The sequence below is a fragment of the Rutilus rutilus genome (genome assembly GCF_951802725.1).
Source record: "Rutilus rutilus genome assembly, chromosome: 21".
Lineage (NCBI taxonomy): Eukaryota > Metazoa > Chordata > Actinopteri > Cypriniformes > Leuciscidae > Rutilus > Rutilus rutilus.
Genome location: NC_140226.1, coordinates 25485120 through 25511346, shown reverse-complemented (window position 1 = coordinate 25511346; position 26227 = coordinate 25485120). Strand labels below are relative to the sequence as shown.

The 26227-nt window shown below is 37.0% G+C and overlaps 2 protein-coding genes across 6 annotated transcripts; both read right to left on the bottom strand.

Annotated features, from left to right (window-relative positions):
• Window positions 1-1495: 1495 nt before the first annotated feature.
• Window positions 1496-13749, bottom strand: LOC311280798 (adenylate cyclase type 8). 3 transcript variants are annotated; one of them, XM_084393243.1, is made up of 20 exons: window positions 13194-13322; window positions 11959-12904; window positions 11498-11647; window positions 11287-11417; window positions 11085-11196; window positions 10730-10857; window positions 10111-10269; window positions 9794-10025; window positions 8486-8674; window positions 8302-8402; window positions 8182-8194; window positions 7993-8088; window positions 7805-7897; window positions 7511-7683; window positions 6800-6881; window positions 5559-5717; window positions 5239-5385; window positions 4918-5010; window positions 3249-3363; window positions 1496-2018 (listed from the first exon to the last, which is right to left on the bottom strand). In XM_084393243.1, exons 2-20 carry the CDS (start codon window positions 12832-12834, stop codon window positions 1612-1614), a joined length of 3456 nt encoding a protein of 1151 aa, XP_084249369.1. In that variant the 5' UTR covers window positions 12835-12904; window positions 13194-13322; the 3' UTR covers window positions 1496-1611. The 3 variants fall into 3 exon arrangements, with proteins under 3 accessions (XP_084249369.1, XP_084249367.1, XP_084249368.1); XM_084393241.1 differs by having other exon boundaries at window positions 7993-8194; window positions 13194-13749; XM_084393242.1 differs by having other exon boundaries at window positions 7598-7683; window positions 7993-8194.
• Window positions 13750-14544: 795 nt separating this feature from the next.
• On the bottom strand, window positions 14545-23141 carry dnajc27 (DnaJ (Hsp40) homolog, subfamily C, member 27). Of its 3 annotated transcripts, none has more exons than XM_084393245.1 (8): window positions 22733-23141; window positions 22379-22461; window positions 21958-22027; window positions 21262-21426; window positions 21056-21178; window positions 20800-20960; window positions 17046-17174; window positions 14545-16623 (listed from the first exon to the last, which is right to left on the bottom strand). In XM_084393245.1, exons 1-8 carry the CDS (start codon window positions 22817-22819, stop codon window positions 16620-16622), a joined length of 822 nt encoding a protein of 273 aa, XP_084249371.1. In that variant the 5' UTR covers window positions 22820-23141; the 3' UTR covers window positions 14545-16619. The 3 variants fall into 3 exon arrangements, with proteins under 3 accessions (XP_084249371.1, XP_084249370.1, XP_084249372.1); XM_084393244.1 differs by having other exon boundaries at window positions 15331-16701; window positions 22733-23138; XM_084393246.1 differs by having other exon boundaries at window positions 15331-16701; window positions 22766-22947.
• Window positions 23142-26227: the final 3086 nt, after the last annotated feature.

Here is a 26227-nt window from a genome sequence, read left to right as displayed (position 1 = left end):
CACGATTAGTTTTAACAGTATGTAGCTAACCTTTGCATATCAACATGTATTAATTCAAAATCACCTACGTGCATTATAGCTGCATTTATACTCTAGAATGCTTTGACGCGCTACCACAGCGCCAATCCCTTCAAGTTGTTAAAACGTATCATTTGTATTAATCAAAATGACTTTTAACATTCAAAAACAGACATGTTCAAAATCCAAAGCTTTATTGTATTGGTAGTAGACTGACTTACTACAGCTGACTTTTTTCCAATACCTCCCTTCATGTATTTACAGTAAACAATTATTTTTTAGGAAATTTCTGTAATATAATAAAAGTTTTATTTTATTTTATCATGTTTCAAAGGTTGCAGTTCCTATTAACCAGACTGACTTACAACAGGTGAAATTGTGCTAATAGCTCCCTGTATGCACAGTACACAATTTTTTTTTTTAATAAAAACATTAGGAACTGCAATTCACTTAAAGGGTTTTTTTGGTCCCAAAGCTTGTGGTAGTGACCAGACTGACTTATTACAGGTAAAATTGTGGCAATACCTTCCTGTAATTCTGCAATTCACCAAATGGTTTTTATTTTTCAAATGATATTATAATAAATTATATGTTTTAACCATATAAATAATAAATAATTCAAGTTTAAATAATAGGGTATAAATAATTCAAGTAGGTGATTTTGAAGTATATTTTATGTCGATATACAACGGTTACATACTGTTAAAAGTAATCGTGGTATTGATATATTAAGACTGCCGACTCTTATTGAACAATGGCAAGGGAAACGAACTTTACCGCGCTCCGAAAGCATTTCCGTTTTGTTGTGGCTAATTTCCATTGTGTTGTGGCTTATTTCCATTGTGTTGTGGCACAAAAACTATTTCCTTTGTGTTGTGTTGTGGCTCATTTCCGTTGTGTTGTGAACGTATGTTTGCTTTTTAAATTTCGTTGTGTTGTGCACTACGGGGCCACCGTACTTTACTCTCCATTTTGCACATTTATTCTGTGTCAGGGCAGTTGAGCATCAGAACGCATATGAATATGACCTCCAATTAAATGGGGTGTTATAATCAGTCTAATAAGTTGATAAATTGAATCCAGAGTTCCTTATAGCTTCTGTACACTATTTTGGTCTTGTTCCAAGATGAGGGGTGTTTAATTTGCAGCTCTGCCTATTTTGACCCTTTGAAACCTGGGGTTAATTTCACAGACAAGGCTTAAACCTAGTCCCAGACTAAAATGCATGTTTGAGCTGTCTAGCAACTTGCATTGACTTATCTTAAAATATGTCATATATTGTTTTGTCTCAAGATGCACACCAGTAATGTTTTTTTCTAAAGCACATTTATAAAAGCTACTTAAATCAACTAACTGAACTAAGGCCTAATCCTGGCTTAATCTAAGCCCTGTCTGTGAAACCGGGCCATTTCAGGACAAAAGGAACACGACTTTGGAAATCAGAAGAAATCCCACAACAGAAATAAAGTTATTACTATTTACAATGAAATACAGAGAAAATGGAAAATCACTTAAAGGCAATGACTCATGAAAGAGACATGAGTCTCTAAAAGAGGTATTGAATGTGGTTCCGGTCCAGTTTTCAATCAAAACTCATGTTATCTCCATGAGATGAAAGCCTCCGCTGGCCTCTCGTAGCTCCTCTTTCTTGCGGGCCTGCACCAGGGAAAAGACCACAGCAGCGAGGGTGTTCCGCCCGAGAGAGATCCCTCTGCTGGTGAACCTCTCGCTGTAGCTTGAGCTCTTTTCCCTGCTGCTAACAAAGTATGTGCGGACCCCTCCCCGCCGCTCGCTAACCCCTTTGACGTAGATATCTCCTCTAAGCTGTAGCACAAAGCCGTGGTCGGCCAGGATACGGCTCGTGCCCTCCGGGACCTGAATACGCCCACTGAGCCCTGTGCTGTCCATTCGGCTAGCAAGATTCACAGTCATGCCCCAGATATCATACTGGGGCTTAGTGGCGCCAATCACCCCGGCGACTACAGGCCCATGAGAGATACCTGTGTGATAGAGGAGCAGTTTTATGCACATTAAGGGTCTTTCAGAAGAAGAGCTAATGTTGTTACAACATTTTGTAATGATTACAAGGCAAAAGTTAACTCTCATCCTCTCCTCGCATTCTGTAACAAATCCATCCCTAAAATTATACTTTTTTTTGTCCAGAAAGCTTGTATTATTTCATTTTTTTGGGGGGAGATTTTGTATTATCTTTTTTCTTTTTACCTTTAAATTACAAAATTTTATAAATAAATAATCATTTAAGCATATTCTTCACATCCTTTCAACTTAAATTCAAAATAACTCTTCAAAACATGCATAAACCATGTTAGATCAGCTCAAAATATCTCACATTGGGTCAATATTGGTGACTTTGCCGAACTCTTGTGAATTTTTTTTATTTAACATGACTCTTGCCACTAAATGGGACTCCACTGGGTCCTAAAGTCAATTTATTTTGTGTGTATTCATAGTTCATATTCAGATATATTATTTTTGTTCAAGAAACAAAATGATTTTCGGGTCAAAATGACCCGAGGGAAGGATGCTGAAAATTCTTAAGATAAATGCCAAGGAGTTCCTAAGAAAGTTCTTAAGAACTAAGTGCAATTCTTAAAAACAATCTTAAGAAGTTACAAATATTTTCTTAAGAACATCTAACTTTTATCAAGAAGAAAATTACAGGCTTTCTTGTTACTTGATTGAAAGGCAGGTATTGCTGAAGATTTGTTGAATGAAAAACACCTCAAAACCTGTAGAATTGCCTGTAGATTAATGTAGTTATAATAATAAGTTCACAGACTATTTTCATCACGACTGGCTTGGAGTTCATGGATTAATTTGCGCTCCGTCTTCTTTCGTCTGTGCGTTCTGCCTCGCTAGTTCTAGCTAGAGTAGTGATTTTCATGATCGAACGGTGTCACTTCAGAGTAGCCTACTCGTCCACATCCCTAGTAGTAATTTGTATTATATGTAGCTAGTGTTGTGTTGTAGGCAGCCTAAATGACAGGATGGAGGTTATCCTAACTTTAAGAAGTTATTTATGATGATTTTTAAGAGCATTCTTTTCGGAAATATGAATACTTCTTAAGCTTGTTCTTTACATTTAATAAAAAACGACAAGAAAATTCTTAAGAAAAGTTGTTATCTTTAAAATAAGAAGAATCTTATATAAGCACTTGATTTTTGTGTATTCCTAGTAGAGAAGTTATATGAGAAAAGCACAATCTTACCGACACGCAACTGGAAGTTGTTTGAGGTACGTTTGTTTATTTCTTTCAAAGTTTCTTGCATGGCCAAAGCGAACAGAACCAGCGTCCTGAGGTGAGCCCACTCGTCTTCACATTCCTATGAAATACACACGAATACAATTGAGCCTTAATTTAAAAAAATTCAACTTTTCAGTTACTAAACTATTTAATTACTATTAATTATTATGAATTCATATTATTGAATTTTTAACATTTATTATGTTTTTATTAAAGGTGCTATAAGCGATCTCACGCGTTTTTTAGGTTAAAACATTTTTTTTCACATACCGCAAACATCTCCTCACTATCCGCAAGCTGCCTGTCCCCTCAACACACTGTAAAAAAACACGGTCTCTGCAGACAGCCCACGCTCCACAAACTGCAGCAAAAACAAACTGAGCAACAAACAGAGCGACCCGCACCACGAAACATAACAAACTGTTCCAGCCAATAACCAACAAGAATGATGTGGGCGTGGGGTTTGGGGGTTAGTGCGCGGATGAGGAGGAGGGAGGGTCTAGCTAGCCTCCGTTTTGTTTGATAATAATTCAAACATCAACAAAAGGGTTACGCCAACCGAGATCGCTTATAGCACCTTTAATTTATTTAAAAAAAAAATTGTTATATCCTTCCTGACCAACATGATGGTCAGAATTAAAATGTTATTATTTTTTATAATTTACAGTTCTGCTCATAAGTTTACATACCCTTAGCAGAATATGCAAAATGGTAATAATTTTAACAAAATAAGAGGGATCATAAAAAATGCATGATATTTTTTATTTAGTACTGTCCTGAATAAGCTATTGCACATAACATATGTTTACATATAGTCCACAAGATAAAATAATAATTATGTTCTAAAGTTTGTATACCCTTGAATCTTAATACTGTGTGTTAATGTTGTTCATGAGTCTCTTGTTTTCAGGGCACTCGCCTTGAGAAAATTTCGCAATATCCTTGTGGAATTTTCTCTGGCGAGTGCTCCGAAAACAAATGACTCATGAATAACATCACAAAACATCTGGATGTTGCATCATACCTTGGACCTTCTGTATATTTCAACCCTTTCCAAAAGCAAAAGTACGATTTCGAAATCCATCTTCTCCCACTGAGGACAATCGCAGGACTGTACACAACTTTTATAAAAACATTCACTGATGCTCAAGGCGGCACTTTTGGAAAAATGTCAAATATTCAGGATATGATGGAAAGCTAAAAGATATGTAACACATTGAGTATTTTTCTGAAGAACAAAGCTCAGTTTAACTGCTCAGGACAAACAATGGACTTATGAACAATCATCACAAAACAAGGGCTGTGGAAACTTTGGAACGGGGTCATTTTTATAAATTCAATTATTATTTCTGACTTGTGGACAATGAGTAAACATTTGTTATGTGAAATATCTTATTCAGGACAGTACTAAATAAAATAAAATAAATACGTTGCACATTCTACAATGGCTGTGAAAACTTATGAGTAAATATATTATTATTATATACTTTATATTTTTATCCGATTCCAAAATTGACCTAATTAAACTGGTGTGGATAGTATTAACAACAAATATGGTTGACTCTATATTTCATGCATCTGCATATATTTGCCAGGCATACATTTTGAAATCACATGTCAAGGTGTCACTTACCTGTTTTTCAGGAGACAGTCCAGAAGCAGCCATGTAGCAGCTGCCAATGGTTTTGATTTTCTCTATGCCCTGGAAGTAAGGCTCTTCCAGTAGCTAAGGGGACAACCGAAAAAAGAAAGAAAAAAAGACTAAGTAAGCCTGTCTCTGAAATATTTCACAATAACATTGTATTGATAAAAGAAGTGAGTGTTTGCACATAGCCAATACATTCCATTATTAACATCTGAGCTGCTATTAGCCGTTAAATCACTGAGCATGTCCAGGCTTGGGCTTTTGACGACATTTGTTACAAAGAGGATTACAAAGCACAAATCCACGTACCTCATCAAAGTCAGCGATGATCTCATTAAGAAGACGCAGACACTCCACATCTTGATGAATCAACTCTTTTTTCTCGTAATAATCTGTAAAGTCTGGAATGGAAGCAAACATCACCCCAACTCGCTCGTACGATTCAGAGAACAGGTCCTTGAAGCCAAAGAGTTAATACAGTTAAATAGACCAAGCAATATATGTCATTGAAATAGACCACCAAATAGACCCTCATTTTGAAAACAGCTTTACAATGTTATATAACTTACATTATTATTTGTTGTAAGTTTAAACTATTAGGGTCTGTCATTAATAATCTACGCAACTACCTCATTGTTTCGGTCTCTCTCGAGAAAGTGGCGAGCTACATGGCCGGGAAGAATGTTGTACAGCAGACACTCATTATGCTCCCTCAGTTCCTTCATGTCCTCCACTTCCTGTCTGGCCTGCAGACGCCACAGGAAGTCAAGCCTGGCTGTAGTTTCTAACTGTAGGTTCAAGCAGTAATAATTTCTTGAATCATACTGAGATAACTTAAAGGGATACTCCACTTTTTTTGGAAATAGGCTCATTTTACAACTCCCCCAGAGTTAAACAGTTGAGTTTTATATTTTTCCTATTTAAAACTTGACTCTTCTGTAGTTACATCGTGTACTAAGACTTGCAACTTTTCATTTTCCGTCGGTCTTAGTACACGATGTAACTACAGAAGAGTCAAGTTTTAAATAGGAAAAATATCTAAACTCTTTGTTCATTTTTTTGAGAGAGATGCTAATGGTCTTGTCCGGTTCAATTCATTATGCTAAGCTATGCTAAAAGTGGGACCCCCAGACCTGGAGATCGGCTGAATGGATTCGAAAACGGTAAAACTCAACTGTTTAACTCTGGGGGAGTTGTAAAATGAGCCTATTTCCAAAAAAAGTGGAGCATCCCTTTAAAGGGTAAGTTCACCCAAAAATGAAAATTCTGTCAGTAATTACTCACCCTCATGTTGTTCCAACCCCGTAAGACTTTCTTTCATCTTCGTAACACAAATTAAGATATTTTTGATTAAATCTGAGAGCTGGATCACTCCTCCATAATCTTCTATGGGATCGAAACTTGCCGGCCCAGAAAGTTAGTAAAGACAATGTTTAAAATAGTCCAAGTGACTACAGTGGCTCAACCTTAAACCTAACTTTTTGGGCCGGCAAGTTTCGATCCCATAGAGTGAGCCAGCTCTCAGATTTAATCAAAAATATCTTAATTTGTGTTCTGAAGATGAACGAAAGTCTTGGAACAACATGAGGGTGAGTAATTACTGACAGAATTTTCATTTTTGGGTGAACTAACCCTTTAAAACACAAAATATAAATTGCATGTCAGCTTTGATTGTTTCAGTTATTTTACAATGGGATTCTAATTAAAGCTAAGTGGTGATTTGATTATTATTTATTTATATAATTAAAAATAAATATATTTATTAATTGTTAAATAAATATGTAATAATTGTATATTATTATATTGTTATTTAAATCACTAGTATATGCATTCCTATAATACATTTTTTAATAAGATGTTAATATACTACCTGTCTACTGTTGTAAAGGACGACCACAACAAACATGGCCATTAGCAACACAGAAATGCCTTTGCGTCTGAGGTACTGAGATCTGGGCAAAAACACACATATACACACATCAGAGGGGCTACAACAATTCAACAGTCCAGGAAGTAATTCGTTGGGGTCATGTCATGAAAAATTTTCTTGACTTTCTAAAAAAGTTTGGTGTACTATATAAGGGTCAGTGACAAACAATGATGACCAAGAGGATGAAAAGGAAAAATCTGCATTTTAAATATATGCAATTTTACATTTAACAAAAATGTCTGTACAATTTCAAATGTTATTCAAATTTAAAAGCTCTAAAAAGGTAAAAAAAAAGTAAAATAAATTCCTTTACACTTTAAATGCACATTAATCAAAACAGAAAAATTCTTTGAAAGGATATTTAAATTTATAAATATCACCAAGTTATGAAAATTACTAAGTTTTCTTTGTGTTAGTCTCAACTAATATTGCTTTTTCATATTAAAAAAATAATTATATTTTAAATTTGACATGTAAATATACTGCTATTTTCAAAACTGTACATTTACTCTAAACAATAATAATAATAATAAAAACTTGCAAAAATGGCTTATTCATCGTTGAAGTGCCTAAGTGTCTTAAAATCAAACAAATTGCCACATTCAGAAACTTGGTATGATATGGCCTCTTCGATAAAGCAAAATATTGTACCTCTGAATTTGGCCGTTTTGGTGTTGGCGGATAAAGAGCACATGGAAGGCTATCTCAATGAGGTATGTGTAAACTGCAATGACTAACATCAGTACTGCCAGCTTCAACAGACAGCTGAGTCTGAGGAACACAGCACACGTCACCATGGCCAACACACCACTAAAAACAAAGAACTGCAGAAAGACAGAGAGTTTTATAGTATGCCTTATAGTGTAGTCACAGGAATGGTATTCATGAAATAGTACCAGATTAAGCATTACTGACACATTTGTAGTTAATATGTATCTACCGTACCTCAGGATGGGTGCAGATGTTCACAGTAAACTGTGAGCCTTGTTTGGAAGTCTTGATGCTTTCCTCATCCTCTCCAACTGTGTTACACCACAACTGTACAGCAAAAAAAATAAAAATAATAATAATCATAGATGGGTTAAGAGAAGCATTTTAATTTGGCCCAAGCGACTATCAATTCTGGCACTCACAATATCACAGGAGGCCACACCGAAGTTAATAGTAATAGCGGTGAGGGTGAGCAGGTTACGGATGCTCTTGGTCTCGTGGATCCAGCAGCACAGATGCTGTAAGTATGGTGGGGAGCGCTTAAATTCCTCAGCCAGTGTGACCAGAAGCAGTAGCATGTAGACAAACAGGAATACTAAAAACTGGATTACCATAGGACAGATTCTGTGGGGGACACATGCATTCAGAGCGATATATTAAAAATATAACACATTTTAAAATTCAATGAAAGTCCACATTAGGCTTTTGAAATAATAATAATAATAGCTCACTGTGGTGAGGGGATGAGGGCCTGAACAGCCATGATGAAGAGGAGCACGAGGAAAGAGCAGGCCAAGTTGGACTTGAACATCTCATCTCGCATCTGAGAAAACTGAAAGTGCAAAATTTGTATGGGCCTACTTGTAAGCAAAAGTGCTATATGACGTATAAAAGCTGTTCCTCTGCAGTCCATACCTTTCCCTCAATGTGTGTGTCTTTGAAAACCAATGTGAAAGGTGTGATGTGTTCCTTGCGCATTCGCTCACTACTGCGCACCTCGATGGCCTGCTCGATTCTCTTGTTGATTTCTCGAGACCCGGCACAATGGGGAATAATCTGATTGGGCAACTGCATCAGGGAGCCATTGGTGAAAGTGGCTAAGATCTAAAAGATGACAATACAAAAAGAATAGCAAGTGAAAAGAAAATCTATTACAATTATTAAGAGAGATGGATGACCTGTATCATGTACTTGGCATACACATATATTGTATGTATGTATATCAAATTGTGTTTCTTAAAATGTCTGTGTGAATATGCTGCAAACTTACTTTCCCTATGGGGACAAATAAACTGAAAACTGATTTTGCCCAAAATTGGAGATTTTTTATTTATTTATCATATTGATTTATTAGTCACCAAGCTAACAACAACTTTACAACTGAAAATAATATGGGTGTAATAATATATCGTGTAACAATATGTATCGTGGATAGTGACAATATGTATTTTGTACAGTTCACCCAAAATTAAAAGACTGTGTGAGAAAAAATTCAAGTTTACAGAGTTTTAGTGTCAGTAACACATTAAACTACTATAATGTTGAATATAATGTATAATAATGCAATGGGGGAATATTTGTGGGTCCTGATAATGCAAAATGTCTTATGTTACCAGTAAAAATCTAGTCAGTGACAGAGTCCAAGCATATTGGTCTAAAATAACTCTGTATTTTTAGCTTCAGAATCATGAATATTTTATATTCTGGTGTCACCATTATCCTTTGGGTTACCAGCACTAAGTCCAAGCCTATTCATTTCCACCCCCAATGTAATACCAAATTTAGTATTTTAATCAACATTACATTTTTTGTTAACCTTTTGCCACATGTCTTGGAGTATCGCAATAATATCGTATTGTGAGTTCAGCATCCTGATATGTATCAAATCGTGACATGAGGGTATCGTTACACCCCTAGAAATAACACATTTTTGCCTTGCGCACAGACTTCCATATTAAATGCTTACTGTAAACATGATTTTTGTTTAGTTTTACAAATAAGAGACTAGTCTCTAATAAATAATTTTCTAATGTAATCTGCCATGCCACTGAGGCTGGTGATAAAGTTTAACTTGTATCCGTCCTGGAACATTCCTTTAGCGTACTAAAGAATTCAATAAATAACAGTATGGCACTATTTAACAGGTTTGATAAATGTACATCTTATCACTAACTAGAAAGAGAAGTAAGATTATGTAAGGTTTTGAGGCCAGCACAGACTCACGCAGTTCATTCCAATGACGTTATCAAAAGGAAGCTCAGCACTCCATGTAGTCTCAACTTTGCTGGTTCGCCGGACTTTAGGAGGCCCCTTGTCTTCCTGTGGGGTTTGGCGGATCAGAAAAGTGTCGATCTTGTGTTTGCGTAAAAACTCATTCCGCTCATGGCCTTGACCTTCTTCTGTCTCATATACACCCTCTAGACAGTCCAAGGTGGCTTGTGATATATGAATCCTCCTAATATTATACAATTTGTTTTATTATTCTAATATCAATTGCATTTAGTTAAACATATGACCATGCTAATAATCCGTGTACTTACCCTGGGACTCCTCCAGCCTCTAGCATGTTGGCAACATCTACGTCCCAAGACCACACATCAAACTGCCATTTCTGCAGACCCAAAACCCCACACAGAACCGAGCCGGAGTGGATCCCGATACGCATGTCCACATCTGTCTTCAGCTCCTTACTTACACAACTGACAAAATGAGAGGGAAGAATAAAGTTTTTCTGATTTTTGATAATCTCTTTTGATATCATCAGCAGAAATAGAAATAGACGCTAAAAAGCAACTTGGAAATAATAGAATATGAATGTTCCAAAAGATCAGGGGTGTCCAGTCCTTCTCCTGGAGGGTCAACGTCCTGCAGAGTTCCAACAGAGCTCAAACCTGCCCCAACATGAAACTTTCAGTAATCCTGATTTCGACAACTGGTTCAGGTGTGCTTAATTAGGGTTGGAGCTGAACTTTGCAGGACAGTGGACCTCCAAAAGCAAAATTAGAAACTGTTGCAAAAAAACTTTGTGGCACGACAGAACAAGTCTTTGGGGGAAATCAACATTTGAATGTCTTGCTTACAATCTCTGGAATTGGAAAAATATTGAGAATTAGACACAAACCCTTTGAGTGGGGGGTGTCTAACACGTAAAATACACACCGTATAGTGTTTATCATGGCCAGACCCAGCTCCACACAGCAGCGAGCATGTGCAGTTTGGGGCTCTGGGACCCCAGACACACAGTAGTAACAATCTCCAAGAATCTTTATCCTCATGCAGTTATTCTCCTAAAATATCATAAGATAACTTTTAATAATCTTCTAACATTTCACATTTCTACACTTTGGCATAAAATAACACATCTGACACTAAACCTAATTGTGACTGTTGTGATATTTACAATAGTTACAACAAAATTATTCCTAAGCTCATACAGTAAATTACAGTCGGACACACATTGACCAAAACCCTTTTCTCCAACTGCCTGTAAAACTCAAAGGTTAATCTTTCTCACCTCAGCAAGGCGATCAAAGCGACCGAACAGCTCATTGAGTGTGCGCACCAATTCCTGAGCCGACATGGTCATGGAGAGAGAGGTGAAGCCTTTTATATCAGCAAACAGGATACTGAGACAAGAGCACATATGTTCATTTCAGGAACCATCCTCGCGGTCTAAATGTGCTGGAAGGAAATACTGCACAGGAAGCAGTGTGTACCTGACGTCTTTGTATTGATGAATGTAGGTCTTATGGAACTGTTGAGGAAGTGATTCATCATCCATAGAAGTCATATCACCAATCATCTCCATTGCAATAAACCGAGGAAGAATGGACATCACCAAGCGTTCCTAACGCAAAATGATTTCTCATTTCCTGAGGTTTCATATTAATGATCTGTGAATATCATATTAAGTCAAGAATCACAAACCTGTCTTTTGTTCTCTTGCTCCATCTTGACTCGTCCTTCAATGCAACGCCGCGTCTCAAGGAAGGCCTGCCTTTGTGCACGATCCGATAAGTAGTGGATGAACAGTCCTGCAGTATTCATACCCATGTACAACAGACCTTTCGCTAGTAACTGGATGAAAACCAAGAGTAAAAGTTAGCACAGTAACTGAAATGAACAAGACAAGATTCATTAGTTGATCTCTCAAGTCGACAAGTGGACAGTCTTGAGATTCTGATACTGGTGTGCTCATGTGCCATAATAATGGAACATTTATCAAAAGTAAGACCAAGCACAACTCCAAAAAAAACACAAACTTGACTCAAAATCTCAAGGATAGTTCTCGTGATCATCTTCAATTTCGATTTTACTTTTCGACACTAAGGTGAAAATCAAAAGTGAACTTTTAAGTTTGATGAGCTTTGATCTTGAGTCCTTTTTACCTTTCTTACAATGGCTATGTCATTGTAGTTCCTAAGGGCATCCACCAAAAGGTGCAAGGCAGCGGTGAGGAACCCTGTGCAGATGGACCACAGAAGAGGTAGGGGCAATAGCGTGTAGGTGGCGAACAGGGTGAAGAGCACATACCAGGACTGGTCCTTCTCCAATCCATATACCAAACTACCCAGTGCCTGTACAGTCTGGGACAGCCAACTCGCCAGCCCAGCATAGCGCAGGTAATCTGGACACATCAATCCTTTATAGGTCAGAACTAAGACGCATATGACTGCTCCAAGTGCCATGAAGAGCCCAGCAAACCATCCTTGTTGAAGGTCCACCATCTCAGGGGCCACTGCCAGGTATATGAAGAGAATATGGAGTTTGGTAAGGATATCGATGACAGTAGTGACTACAAGGGAAGTTCGGCGCTGACCAGATGAATGATGCTGGTACAGACGCTCGAGATCATGAGATTTGAACTTGTGGTGGAGAGCAGGAAGGAAGACTCCACGCACCGTGGAGCCCCAGCTTACAAAGAAGTCTGCGTCACTGAGCGAGTCGGTGGACTGCCGAGTGGAGGTGGAGTTGCGATCTCGTAATGGATGGATGCGGGACGCAGAGGAGCGCCGCTTGTGCATGCCAGCATTGCCCCGTGCAGCTTTGTTACGAATCTGCCTGTTGATGTCATCGATGTAGGCATCAGTAACAATGATTTTGTGAGAACTGGCTGCTCGTCCCTCGTGGTGCATTCCTCGTTGGTCGATAATGTGACGTACCGCATTCTGCCACATCAGTTGCTTGCGTTTTAGGTGGGGCGGGTGAGGCGCAGGTGTGCATACCTTAGGTGGAGCAGTGACTTCTGTAGAACTCAAAGCCATTTTCTGAATCTTATCTGAACAGGCTTTAGATCCCAAAACTCAGATAAAGACCTCTATCAACTGCACAAACCTGAAACAACAGAGAAAAAAATATTTAATCTTTTGATGAAACTCAAAAACAAACTTCAAAATGACAATGCACGTCAAACAAGCACAATACCCATAAAATGCCCTCAGAATGCATCCAAAACAAGTTTAATACACTCAAAGACTCCCAAAACAAGTTAAATACCCCACCAAATACCCCTAGAACAAGTTCAATATCCCCAAAATGAGTTCAATAATAAAGATTAGCAGGGAACAAAATAGATTAAAACTACGTAAACACATGCAATAAATGTAAATGGAAGGATACTTGCCATTGATACGGTGCTGCAAGCTTGATAAATCTTGAATCAATGCATTCATCTGCTCCGCCATGAACAGTAGCCCGGGTACTGATCCAGACACAAGCAAATGTCTAATATGGCACATTCTTGTCCCTCAGTGGTGTAATGCTCAGCAGCTGAGTGCAGAATGAGTCTTCTTTGACAGTTTTCCCTTCTGCCATGCTATTCACCATAACTATGCAAAGCATAGCGATGTAAATGACTTGTCCTATTATGTTACCATTCAACCATATTATCCATCACCTCAGCATTGGATGAAGACAACCTCACTCCAGTTTAAAAGATGTCCTGTCTGCGGATGATTGACTCTGTCTTGAGAGCTGAGTAGCGTTGTCTTCAGGTAATGAAGTGATTGCTCTGCCAGATGGTCTGAAAAGCTGTCCTGACCCTTCACAGAGGTAGCAGGGCACAATCTGCTTATCCTATGGAAGAATCTCGACTCTTGATGGATATGTTTAGAGGCAAAAATAAATGGACTTGAACTCAGCACAGTCAAGTGAAAGAGGAGTTTGGGATGCAGATGCACATAGATACACACGCACACAGTAATAGGTTGAAATATAAGGGATTATCTACTCAGCAATAGCGCACGTGATCCATTAAGGCCTCACGGTCACAGCTAACAGGATAATGTCCATGGCAGGTGAGTTTATGTGTGGAGTCAAGAGCTAGGTTAAAATCGAATTGTTTTTTGTTTTCACAATATCTAGTCCATCTTGCCCAGATACATTATTAGACTTTATAAGGAGAAAAGGCAATCATTTGTGATTGGTTGACATCTGCTTTTGAGCAGACACAGTGCAGGGCTTTAGTTAACAGGCTGGGCCGCTGATTCAGGGAATGTGGGAAGTAAGCTGGATAAAGTGCTTCTCACTGATCTGGTTACCAACAATATGTGCCAGGTCAGAAAGTGACTGAACCATCTGTTTCCGTCACTTTAGTGGATGACTTGGGCTAAACAATGTTGAGTTGCATTTACACACTGGCTTAATTTTTGTAGTATTATATAGTACAACAGGGGCCATTCACACAGAATGCGTTTTTGCATTCCACTTCTGCTTTTCTATTTTTTTCTAGTTATCTGACCGTTACGCTCACGTCTTTTGAAGAGTCTCACGCATTACACAGCATTCTGAAACCGTGGTGCTTTAGTCCAACTTTTTTTAAAACGCATCTCTAGACTTTGCCCTGCGTCTCTATTTTTAAACGCAAAATCATTTCTGTATTAATGGTCCATAAATCTGTAGCTTTTGTGAAACTGGATTAGTTTGTAATGTTGTGATTTAATAATGCAATTTTCAAAATCAAAAGGGACCAAAAGTGATTTAAAATTATTCCTTTATTACGCTATATAAGCCGAATGAAGAAAGTAAATGCTTCTGTGCATAAAACAGAGACACTTTTCCCCATTGAGCAGTGGCCTTGGCATTCATTTACACTGGCCTCATCTTTCTATTCTGCATAATCACAAACATGCTTCTTATTCATGCTTTAACACATTTTATACTCAGACATATCAATGTCACACAATGAAACAAAAGGTGGAAACAAAAGTAATTCCAGTTAAAAGGTTCAATATTGTGTAGTAAGGGTAGCTAATGAAACATTTAGCAGTACAACTCATCTTTTCACATCTACAGATGATGCAAGTCAAACATTGTTCAGATACGTTACATAGTCCAACATAGCGAATAAGGCAGCACATTATGAAATGCCCTTCAAAATAAAAATGAAATAGAGAAAAAACGTGAAGTTGTTTAAAAATATAAATAATGGTTAGATTGCACATGTACACCCACACCATGTTGTAAACACCACGGTTCCATAAAAAAATACGACATTTGATATACTTGCATTACAGTGGTTATTATTAATATACAAGGGCCAAACAAAACATTGTTGAACTAATGCATGTTGGCACATCTACACAGCTCTGCTAATGTAACAGTTTTATCTCCGTTATTTTTATCTATTCCAATGTTGGTGTAAACAAAGCTCCTTTCTTCTTACGTTATCCTGGGATCAGATACCATCACTGTGACAGATTCACAGAGAGTCCCTTTCATGGTTAATACAGTTCAGAGTAGAGAAAACAACCATATATATGTGTATCAGCAATCAATCTTTTTTTTTTTTTTGCTTTGGGTTTTGCAAAACCCCCAAAGGTTTTGTAAAGACTGGTAAACGGTACTCTTATACACTAATATAGTCTTGGCACTAGTGACCACAACATTTCATAGACTACCGTTCAAAAGTCTTGGATAAGTACGATTATTTAATGTTTTTTCGGTTTTTTTAACTCTCTTATGCTCACCACAACTGCCTTTAATTTGATCCAGGATCCAGTATACAGTAAAGTGCTAAATGTTTTCTATTCGAATATATTTTACAATGCTATTTATTCCTGTGATGAAAAAAAGCTGAATATACCAGTGTATTTTTGTGGAAACCATGAAACATTTTTCTTAGGATTCTTTGATGAAAATAAAGTTAAAAAGAACAGCATTTATTTGAAATAGAAATCTTTTGTAACTATGTAAATGTCTTGTAAAATGTACTTTCACCTTTGATCAATTTAACACATTCTTTCTTAATTCCTTAACATTTTTTTTTTACTGACTTTATGAACGGTAGTGTATGTTTGGTAAATCCATTATTTTTAAAAAGTACATAATTTGAGTCAAATTAACAAATTGCATTTGCATGACATACCATGTTTCTTGAACAGGTTGATTTAAATGTATGAAATTTGATTCTCTTCAAAAGACTTGTTAGCAGAATCTAGCATCAAATATGAGAAGACTTGGGATTTTTATAAAACCCAGCTCTACTGTTAAATTGCACTGAAGCAAAGGTATTGGGTAAGTTACAGTACATGTTTGGTGCTTTCCTCCTCTTTGGAGTGAGCTAAGGTGAAGCAGAGGAAAAACTGGGAATCACCCATGTAAGTTATGGTATCCTTGCAAGATGCATTGGGATTAAACAACAGCATTTGAATGCTAAATCTGACTCACAAATAAGTAGGAAAACAAAAGGTCTTTCAACTGTACGTCTATGGGAGCAAAGCAGCACAACAGTCAGATGTCACAGGACAGACTGGGAAAAGGAAGGGTCCACCAAAGTCATTCTCACGCTCTAAGGTGATGTGGCGTACATATGATCTGGGCTGAGAGCATTGTTTTCCCTATTACAACTTGACATGAACATGTATATTACATTATAAAGTAAACAACTGTGGTGACTGTGTCATAGCTGTACATCAAACTCAGCTGTAACTGAGTCTTTGTTGGAGTCCAGAGGCTTCTCCATGTGTCTTAAGCGTAATCTTCACTGAGAAGGGAACTCTGCAAATGCGAGGTAACTCTCCAACTCCAACTAATGGCAATGTGAAGCTGATCAACTTAAAACAAGGGAACATGGTTAAGTTTATGATAGCCTTAAAGGGTCTTAGTGGTCATTTGTTGGTTTTTGATGAAATCTTGAGGCGAAAAAACAAACAAAACACATTTGTGGTGTTACAATGCTGTACTTCAAATATTGTGATAGCATATTTAAACTGCCCTGGCTCACGCAAGGTTTTTAATGCATAATTAATAATCAGAATTATAAATAAATAAATATATAATACAAATTCAACAAACAAAACACCACAGTAAGCGATCTAAAAATAAAATAAATAAAAAACTAATTTGAAATAAATAATGTTTCAATGGCACAATGAAGTTAAAAAAAATGTTTTATGGCATATCTCAGACACAATGAGGAGTATGTTTGTAATGGAAACCATGTGAGATGCACTTGTGTGTGGACACACGCTCCTACTTGATATTCTTGAGCAGGGACGTGCGAGCATTAACCACTGCTTTAAAGGCATCCTCACTGCCTGGGGCCACACACTTGTCCGGGTGCAACAGTACAGCCAATTTCCTGTATGCCTTGTTGACTTCCTCCCTATGAGCATGGAATGAGAAAAACCCATTAGTCTCAGTTTCTACACATCAAACAGGCCTTTAAAATGCTAATATAGCAAAACATTGTGGTCTCACTAAAGAGGGATCACAGTGAAGAATCAGCTAATGAAGATAGGCTTGGGCCTCTACAAGGACTGTGATTGGTCAGGCACGAGGAATGACACAAGCTCATGATTGGCTTCTCAGGGTGTTGGGGAGATCTCAAAGAGGCTGGCAGGAGAGGATTTAGGGATGGTAATTGGATTGCAGGTATTCTCTAATGATCGTGACCCACTTGATTAAACCAGCCAAGCTAACACAACCTGCAGTGTGAGTGTTGCATCAATCATGTTGAAACACTATAATTAAATGGGAAATAATAAGTGTATCAAACTGTATCAACTGTTTGTTCTGACATTCTACTAAACATTCCAGAAAACAGATTAGTAGTACTAGCTTTGGCTTTCTTAAAAGGTACACTATGTAACTTTTTTTTTTCTTTAACTAATGAGTCATTACACGTGATGTGTTTTTGTTGTTTAAGCCAAGTAGTGAATGATTTATGAGCAGTAAGATAATCATATTCATCTGTACATGCTGTTTTGTTTTTCAACCACTAAAAGGCCAAAGATGGGACATAAAATAAAATAAAAACTAACCTATTGACATCAAATTGCTCTTATAACATTGGAGAGGTTAAGTGAGCTTTAAGAAAATAGAGCCAAATCAACATCCTAAACCAAATGCAACACCACTGCTTGCACTAGAAATATCTGCTATTTTTAAACGATTGCTCAACAAATTTTCCATATTTGGTTACTTATGCCGCATGCCACATTTTTGACTGCATAAAGTCTGGAGCACAAAGTTTATGACAACCAACACAGCTGTTTAGGACTGGTTAAACAACTTTACAGAACAACATGTTAAAACCCAGTGGCCAAAATGAATACAGTAATATATTTAACATTTAGTTTTGATTTAATTTTAATATTTAATTTAACATAACATTTAATTAGCCATTTATTTAAATAAATTGATCATCATTTTATTTATTTATTATTCTGCCTTAAGTGTCACCGGCCCACCAGTGGACCTAAAGCCATTACATATTTAAAACCGTAATATCCTACACTAATCCTAAACTAATCATGACAAACTATATATCATTTGAAAGCTTACAATCGGTGACTGATCTTCAAAATAAATTACAAAGGAGTAGTAATTTATCAGTTTGCAACAAGAATATTTTCATACTCCTAAGGCGTGTTCAGACCTTTATTTTGAAATAGTAATGAACATGAAAAATCATGAAAGAATGGTAGAAATCTCCGTTTGTTTTCATGGCAAGAGTTCATAAGATAACATCCATTACATTTTTTTTTTTTAGAAAAAAAGGTCTGAAAATGTTTTAAATATAAAGCAAAAAAATGATAGATTCACCATTTGTGATGTGGCAGCGAGCTATAATGCACATACATGTTCTTTTTATGTGTTTATTAGAGGTTGAATTCATATCAAAATCTGCCAAACTTCCCATACTACTTCTGAATAGGATGTTTAAATTGTATGAAAATTGTGGAAATATATGGTTCAGATCATTCAAAACGTATATGGAAATGTTGGCGCCCTTATATGGGCAGTAATGGAGTCTGTTTGTCACCTAGTGAAAAAGTTTGGTACTGCGCCCAACAAAATCTTACCGAAAGCTCATTTTTTGAGAATCAACCTAAAATTTGAAACACAACTTGTTCAGATTTTTGCCTTTCATTTTCTTGCACTTTTAGAGTCCAACTTGTTTTGAAAATATATTTTTTTATATAAAATATGAATAATTAAATTTTCACACTGTACATTTTCATAAACTCAAACTTCTATAACTTTTTTTCTGTTTCACTTTCTAAATTTATTTCACTTCTACAAAAATCTGCCAAATGTCTTCTTTAAAACAAGACCAATCTTACATATATATTCCAAAGCATTCACCATCAAATACATTTATATTATACAAGAAATCAAAAATGATACAATAAATAAGTTTAAACATTGTCAATATGCTGCATCAGGCAAATGCATATATACATAGTAGATACTGTGGTAGAAAATGAATGAATAAAAGAATAAAACTGTATTTTAAACTAACCATGATTCTAACAGTAATAACACATAAACTTTACTTCCTCTTTTCAGGGCTAACATTCTAATACTTGGAAACACATTGTACTAAAACGTCCTGTTTTTGTCTATTTGAGTTATGAAAAATTGTCAAGTGCTGACTATAACAAAATCAAAAATATACTATCTCTCTTGTCCCATGACATATTGAGTAATCAACAGAACTCTTAACCCTTTACTTGTGTTTTTTCTATGTTCCAAGATATTTTTGCATAGGCCACTAACAGAGGGTGAAAAGCTTCATATTAATAGAAGGTGACAATATTAAAGTCATGAGTTAGGAAGGTGATTTGGTTTGTGTCATGTCTTTATCCTATAAAACCTGATGTATTATTCTATGTGGCTGAGATTTCTCTCAAGAAACTCTCCTAGCCGCTTTCCGACCAAGTAGTTACAGGAACTTAGTTCTAGGAACTGTCCACTTCTAAACAGTTCTAAGAACTACTCTCCCCCAAACTCAGTTTTGCTGTTTGCGTTAGCACTGGCCAAGCGGCCATAGGAACTGGTAGGAGGGGTAAGGGAGTGACGCAAGCCGTGTGGTTGATGTCCAGTGTTGCTAGCTGGGCAGATAAACATAATCATGTTTGGCTTGGTCCCCTCAAAGTTGCGTTGGATTTTCTCTTCAGCATAAAGGTGTAGAGGCCCATCTATCACTGTTTTCCATGTTTGTATAGTTAGTTTCTGGAGTAAATATATAGGCTATAATCTGTGTGTTTACATTCTAGCTGTTTTAAAAATGCCGGGTGCTGGTGTTCCGCGTGCGTTCGGTCAATCAGCGTACACTAACGTCACGGGTAGTTCCTATAGTGCTGGTTTAGACCCTACTCTGAAGTAGGACCTAAATTAGTTCCTCCAAATGGAGTTCCTAGAACTAAAATCGTTCCTAGTTCCTGCGGTGCGAACACGCCGACATCCGGGTACTTTAGCCAATAGTTCTAGGAACTGTGAAAAGGTTCCTCCGGTCGGAAAGCGTCTATTCATGCTGCGCAGCAACAAAACAAGTAAGTCAGGAAAGCGAGTTAGTTAGCGAGTAGGACTCGGCCAGTTGTCGACTGAAGACGCCAAGAGCTAGAGTATAAAGGTATTAGGTGTCGATTAGTAGACGCCCCAGTTTAAGGTATTGGGTGTCGATTTGTAGACGCCCCAGATAAAGGTATTGGTGTTGATTTGGAGACGCCACAGATAGTAAGATCAACTGGGTGACGATTTGGAGACGCCCCAGAAGGTTTAGGGAAAAATCTACCACAATACATACACTACTGTTCAAAATGTTGGGGTCAGTAAGATTTTTAATCTGTATATCCCTCAGTACATTAACCAGTTTCTATGCAACAGAGCCCATTATACAGAGCAATAGTCAATATCTAAAATAATAACCATTCATCCAGAGTATAAAGTACACAATTTCAGCAGCACAAGTAGAGACATGTAGGATGTAGCATAAGTTTTACCTTGTGGCGCCAGGTTTAACCCCCAGCATATCCCAGCTGTCTTTGCTGTTGCGAATGCGTCGGATGGTGTCGGCCTGCTCTTTGGTAAAACCTACGTTGACCTCTGGAGTAGGTCTCTTCCCTCCATTTTCACACATGTCAGTTATGGAGGAGAAAAAGGCCTTTAGAGGTAGACAGAAAGTGGGTAAACAACAGTCATTCATTAAAAACACAACGGCAGGTTTGTAAACTGAAAAGAGTCGAATGAGACACACACCTGAAACATTTCATTGATGCCTTCACCACTCTGGGCAGAAGTTTCAAAGTAATGGAATCCTCTGCTCTCGGCCCAAAGTCTCCCCTCACTCTCGTCCACCACTCGCCTTTTCGTCAGGTCAACCTTTTAGGGTGAATAACAGCACTTTATGACAGTCAATCTCAAATAAAGCACAAATAATACAGATATTTAAAGACTTGTGGCACCTTGTTGGCACACACAACGAAGATGATGTTCTCCATGTTGGCCTGTGAGCCCATCTCCTGCTTCATCTCTGTGAGCCAGCTGTCTAGAGCATCAAAACTTTCCCTCAGACCAACATCATAGACCAGAATCACCCCCTGAGAGTCCTTATAAAACTCATTGCGAACCTGTAAAATACACAGCATCAGCTTTATTAACCTGGGATTAAATTCTATGCAAAAATAGATGACAAGTTAAAGTCATCATGAAATCAAAACTGAAAATTCTTCTTTTTTTTTATGGAATATTGCAGTATCATTGCACATCTTTTTTTTATTATTATTTTTTTTTTTATTCATATACCTTCATAATCTTTAACCACAACTATCCAATCAATTTCCGACAGACAAAATCAAGTCCAGCCCTAAAAATGTTTTGTTTTGATGGAGAAGCCATTACACTTGGACATACGCATGTAACAATAGGAAGGAAAGACTATCACAACTTCTGTTTCATGCCAACTTTAGGCGTTAGCGTTACACGATGACAGCAGCTCTATACTACCACTCTGTGGTTAGTTAGATGAATTAATAGAGCAGTAATAAAAAACAATTATGGATTACACTCTACAATAAAAGGAAGCATTTGTTTCAACATAATTATTAATATTACTCTATAATGTGCTTACGCATACAAATATAAAACAAAGCAAGCAATACCTCATAAAAGAAAGGATGTCCAGCCATATCAAAAATGTTTACTTTTATCTCCCTGTCTCGAACCTGAACCCTAGAGGTGAAGAAAAAACTATTTCATTTACATCCCATCAGTGAATCACAGTGATTGTACTTTATTAATTGGAATTAACATACCCTTTTTTTTTAAAGTGCATAAAAAAATACATATAATTATAATTATATTAATATTTAATATTTAACATTACTGCAAAAAGGTAGATAAAATCAATTAAAGAATTAATGAATACATGATAATAAAATTAATGTTATAAGTGATAATATTTTGAACCAGCAGAATACAAAATAGGTGCGTTATGTACCATGAATATGATACATTTTGGAAAGGATGTCATTATATTTGAGAAAACACGGACAGATTATTTGTCAAACCCACAACACTTACTTGGTTACGCCATAATCTATCCCAATAGTGGCTAGATACTTGGGCACAAACCGCTTTTCACAGTATCGTTTAATAATGCAGCTCTGAAACAAAAAATATTAAGAAATATTACATATGTTTTAGGTAACCTAGTATGCTACACACTATGCAGGATAACCTAAAAACAAAATCCTACTGAATGAAAAGCTCCAACATTTATATCATCAAATAATGTTTTCAGTATCAGTAACGTTATTCATTTATATTAAATACACTACAATACATATGTAAGGGGAAATCATTTTAAAAAGAGCATACTTCTTAAGAGAATTAAGTTTGATGTCTGTATGGTTCATAGTAACAGTATATTCTTACCTTCCCCACCTCTGCATTTCCCAGACTAATTACCTTAACCCGTAACGACTTCTTGTTTTCTCGCCTCTTCTGAACATTCGTGTCCATATTGCACTTATTCCCAAACCACTTCCAAATGAGGAGATGAAATATCCCAAGAATTCACGTATGACTGTTTGAGTCGGTCTGTCAACACAGTAACGTTACGTTAAGCAGCCTGCTAACGTTATATGGCTAACAGAGGGCCGGTGTGTCACGGAATATTATGGATAACATTTGTCCATAAATCGTAAGTACATTTCACACATGATGTGCTGCCGACAAAAACAGCAGGTATTTTTGCAGGTAGAAATGTTTAAAACTCGACATGCTAACGGGCTAGCTGCCCTAGCAACGACTAACGTTATTTGATCACGCGATTGAAAACAACAGATTCAACAGAGCCTTGTGCTATAAAATAAATATAAAAATCTAAACATAGTTTTAAAACACCATTTTAAATTATATATTTCCTAAAGAGGTAAATGGAAATTATAATAAGTAAGCATGCTATGTATAATCAAAACATAAGGGCAAATTATAGCAAACAGATAAAGGGTTTCTATGGAGACAGCAACCCTATTACATAGATTCGTCAAAGGGGAGTCAATTGGCTATGTCCAATTCGTGAACGAACCGTTACTTTGAATCGGATCTTCCCAATGAATCAATTGAACCAGCTCACAAACGCGGACATAACCACCAGTCGTTCATGAGTCATGACTAGGAGTGAATCGGTCCGAGTAGTTATCAGCATAGTTCAACGAGTCGGTGTTTCCCGAAAACATAGTTCTAACGAACATTAGCAAACAGCATCGCAAAGTTGTGTGGTTTGAATGACAGCTCTTGACCTGTGGTTATAACTTATGAGCATATAGTTAGATGCAACGTACTATGGAAGTTAAGCAGCGAAGTTAGTCGTTGTACGGGAAACGCACCCCAGAATCGATCATTGTATGAAGTATCGCGAGAGCTGCTTTCGATTCGCTCTCGCGGTACTTTTGATGTCACAACAGGCTTGTTTGAGATGCGCCTTGCCTCGCCTGAAATGTAGCCGAGAGTAGGCGGCTGCAGTGAGGGGAGGAGTGAAAAAAGCGCAGGCAAGCCGGACAGATCTCTCTTCTCGCAGTGGATCTGACACCTGCGAGATCAAAGATGGATATCGCGGGATTCACGCTCGTGCACAGTGTTGCTAATAAACTGGATGTAATTCGAGTTCTGTTGCTTTTATATGAAAATAAATAAAATGAACAAGACACCCAAAGTACTTGTTATTTAATTCCATTCCAAATACATGTTTATCAATAATTTTTTCTTTAATACAGACAATAGACATAGGTTATTCCTATGTGTTTTTATTTTTTTTATTTTTTTATAAAAATTTAATTGCATAACCCAAAGAGATCGCACTGTCAGATAGTTTGGGAATATTCACAAATAACATATACACATAAAACATGATATTAGAGTTTTAAAATCAAACATTTTAAAAGAGAACAATACATCACAGTTGTTTAAACCAATGAGCATTAAGCTGTGTCGTCAGCAAGTCGTTTCCCATCGTGCTTTTGATCAGCGCAGTCGGTGGAGAGCAACTGCGCGCGACTGCAGAATCCTACAGGTGTGCCTTGCGCTCGCGAGAGATTTTTGACGTACGTCAGCATGACATCAGAGCAAGGCGGACCGCACTCGGACACATTTCTAACCGGCATGCGTCTCGCGCTGATCACCGGTGATCGGTTCTGCGCAGATTTTGCTCATCTCAAACAAGCCTAACGATCGGTCTGTGCAGTGTGCAGCGGTCGAACACACCTGTCTTTTTCATGTCAGACTCGCAATGTGTCGAGAGACGATGAATGAGCTGCATGCTAGGCGTAATTTTGTCTTGAAAAGAAGAGAGAAAGATAAACAAGTAAAAGCTTAATTTGACATCATCAGACTTCAGCGTCAGCTCTCCGCCATTTGTGTTTTTTTACGCATAGTAAGCCGAGGCTCCGAGAATGGCGTATTTAACCAAAATATGTCAATAGAAAGCATGCACACATACTTAAACGGTACATAGTTTATGAATGACGGGTTTAAAGTCCGGCACGAAGCGGAGCATTTTCAGCGAACCAAAAAAAAATTTGATAGATGGTGCGAACACATGAATCTGTTTTTAGAATCGGTTCTTTGAAATGAGTTGTTCAGAAGAACCGATTCACGGACCTCACTAAAGTCAAATCAGATAAATATTCAAACTACAGTTTAAAACATTATATAAAAATTACATTTTGTTTAATGTCCTAAAAATAAGATCTAAAGGGCAATAAGAGTCTCTATAAAGAGTTCCTGAGCAATGTAAGTGACAATGGGATAGAGAGAGTGCTACAGACCAATAGGCAGGGAGGGGGAGGGAGGTGGTGGTAGGCTGGTATTAACAGACAGCAGTGAATGAAAGTTTACATGTCTATAACTGGTAGTTTTGGACTTCCATGCTTTTATAAAAGGATTCTGAAATAAAGCCTATAGTAGATTAGTTTATAAAAGTTTATATTATTCTCATTAAGTTATTTAAGGATTGTCAAGAAGATGCCACTTGCAAGTTTCCCTAATTTTTCAGGTCTCCCTGATTTTCTAGGTCCAAGAAGACTTCTCCTGGACTGCAGTACTCTTTTGGATCATCAGGTTGGAGGTGGTAAGCACATTTTTTAGGCTATTAATGTGCTTTTGTTGTTTCCTCCATACTGTGTGTTGGACTAACATGCCATGTTTAATGTTATCATTTGTAACACATGAGCAATTTATTTACATTTGATGGTTTTTAATGCCAGATTCTCTGTTTGTCCGAAATTTGATCCATTAATTTTTGATATAGGAATACTCATGCAACATTTAGCAACTGCAAAAAATATTGTTTTCATGAATAAGTCATAGTTTTGTGTCTAAAACTGAAACCCGGTCAGATTAACACTGAGCCATTTCACATGCCATGGATTAGACGTCAGGCCAGAGTAGAAAACACTTAGTATCCTGAATGATGTAGATTTAGGTTTCTTTTAAATAAAGATTTTCAAGACGTATTTATTACATATTTATTTTTATATTTTTATATTTTTTGTTAAAAATACTAAATAAAAAATTAAACAACGTGAATAATAATTTAATTAGTTATTTAGCCAAAGTGAATTTTTTTTCTGAAGTACATAGTATTTCTTTCTCTTTAAACCAGATATAATATTAAAAACTCTAGATAAAATCAATGTTTAATCATACTCTTTCTATAGCAGCCAAAAAGAAAAAGTCATGTTTTATAAAAAAATAAATAGTGCAAAAAACAGACATACAAAAATAACAGGCAACAATTAAAACCTACTCAAAGACTAGAGAGAGTCAGCAATTGGAGGAGAGGTTCTAGTTGATTGACGCATGGCTGCACCAATTGAATCCTTCCCCCTCTCATCCTGTGTCTTCACCCTCTCCATCCCTCTAACGCCC

Bases quoted from the DNA above. Each gene is read 5' to 3' on its own strand.
- LOC311280798 (XM_084393241.1), bottom strand. From the start codon at position 12,834: ATGGCTTTGAGTTCTACAGAAGTCACTGCTCCACCTAAGGTATGCACA. The intron at 8,675-9,793 runs GTGAGTCTGTGC...GTCATCTTTTAG, and splicing joins ACGTCATTGGAATGAACTGC to ATCTTAGCCACTTTCACCAA. The intron at 5,011-5,238 runs GTACGTGGATTT...TTGTCCCCTTAG, and splicing joins TCATCGCTGACTTTGATGAG to CTACTGGAAGAGCCTTACTT.
- dnajc27 (XM_084393244.1), bottom strand. From the start codon at position 22,819: ATGGACACGAATGTTCAGAAGAGGCGAGAAAACAAGAAGTCGTTACGG. The intron at 22,462-22,732 runs GTAAGAATATAC...TTTTTGTTTCAG, and splicing joins GAAATGCAGAGGTGGGGAAG to AGCTGCATTATTAAACGATA. The intron at 21,179-21,261 runs GTGCCACAAGTC...TCACCCTAAAAG, and splicing joins TCGTTGTGTGTGCCAACAAG to GTTGACCTGACGAAAAGGCG.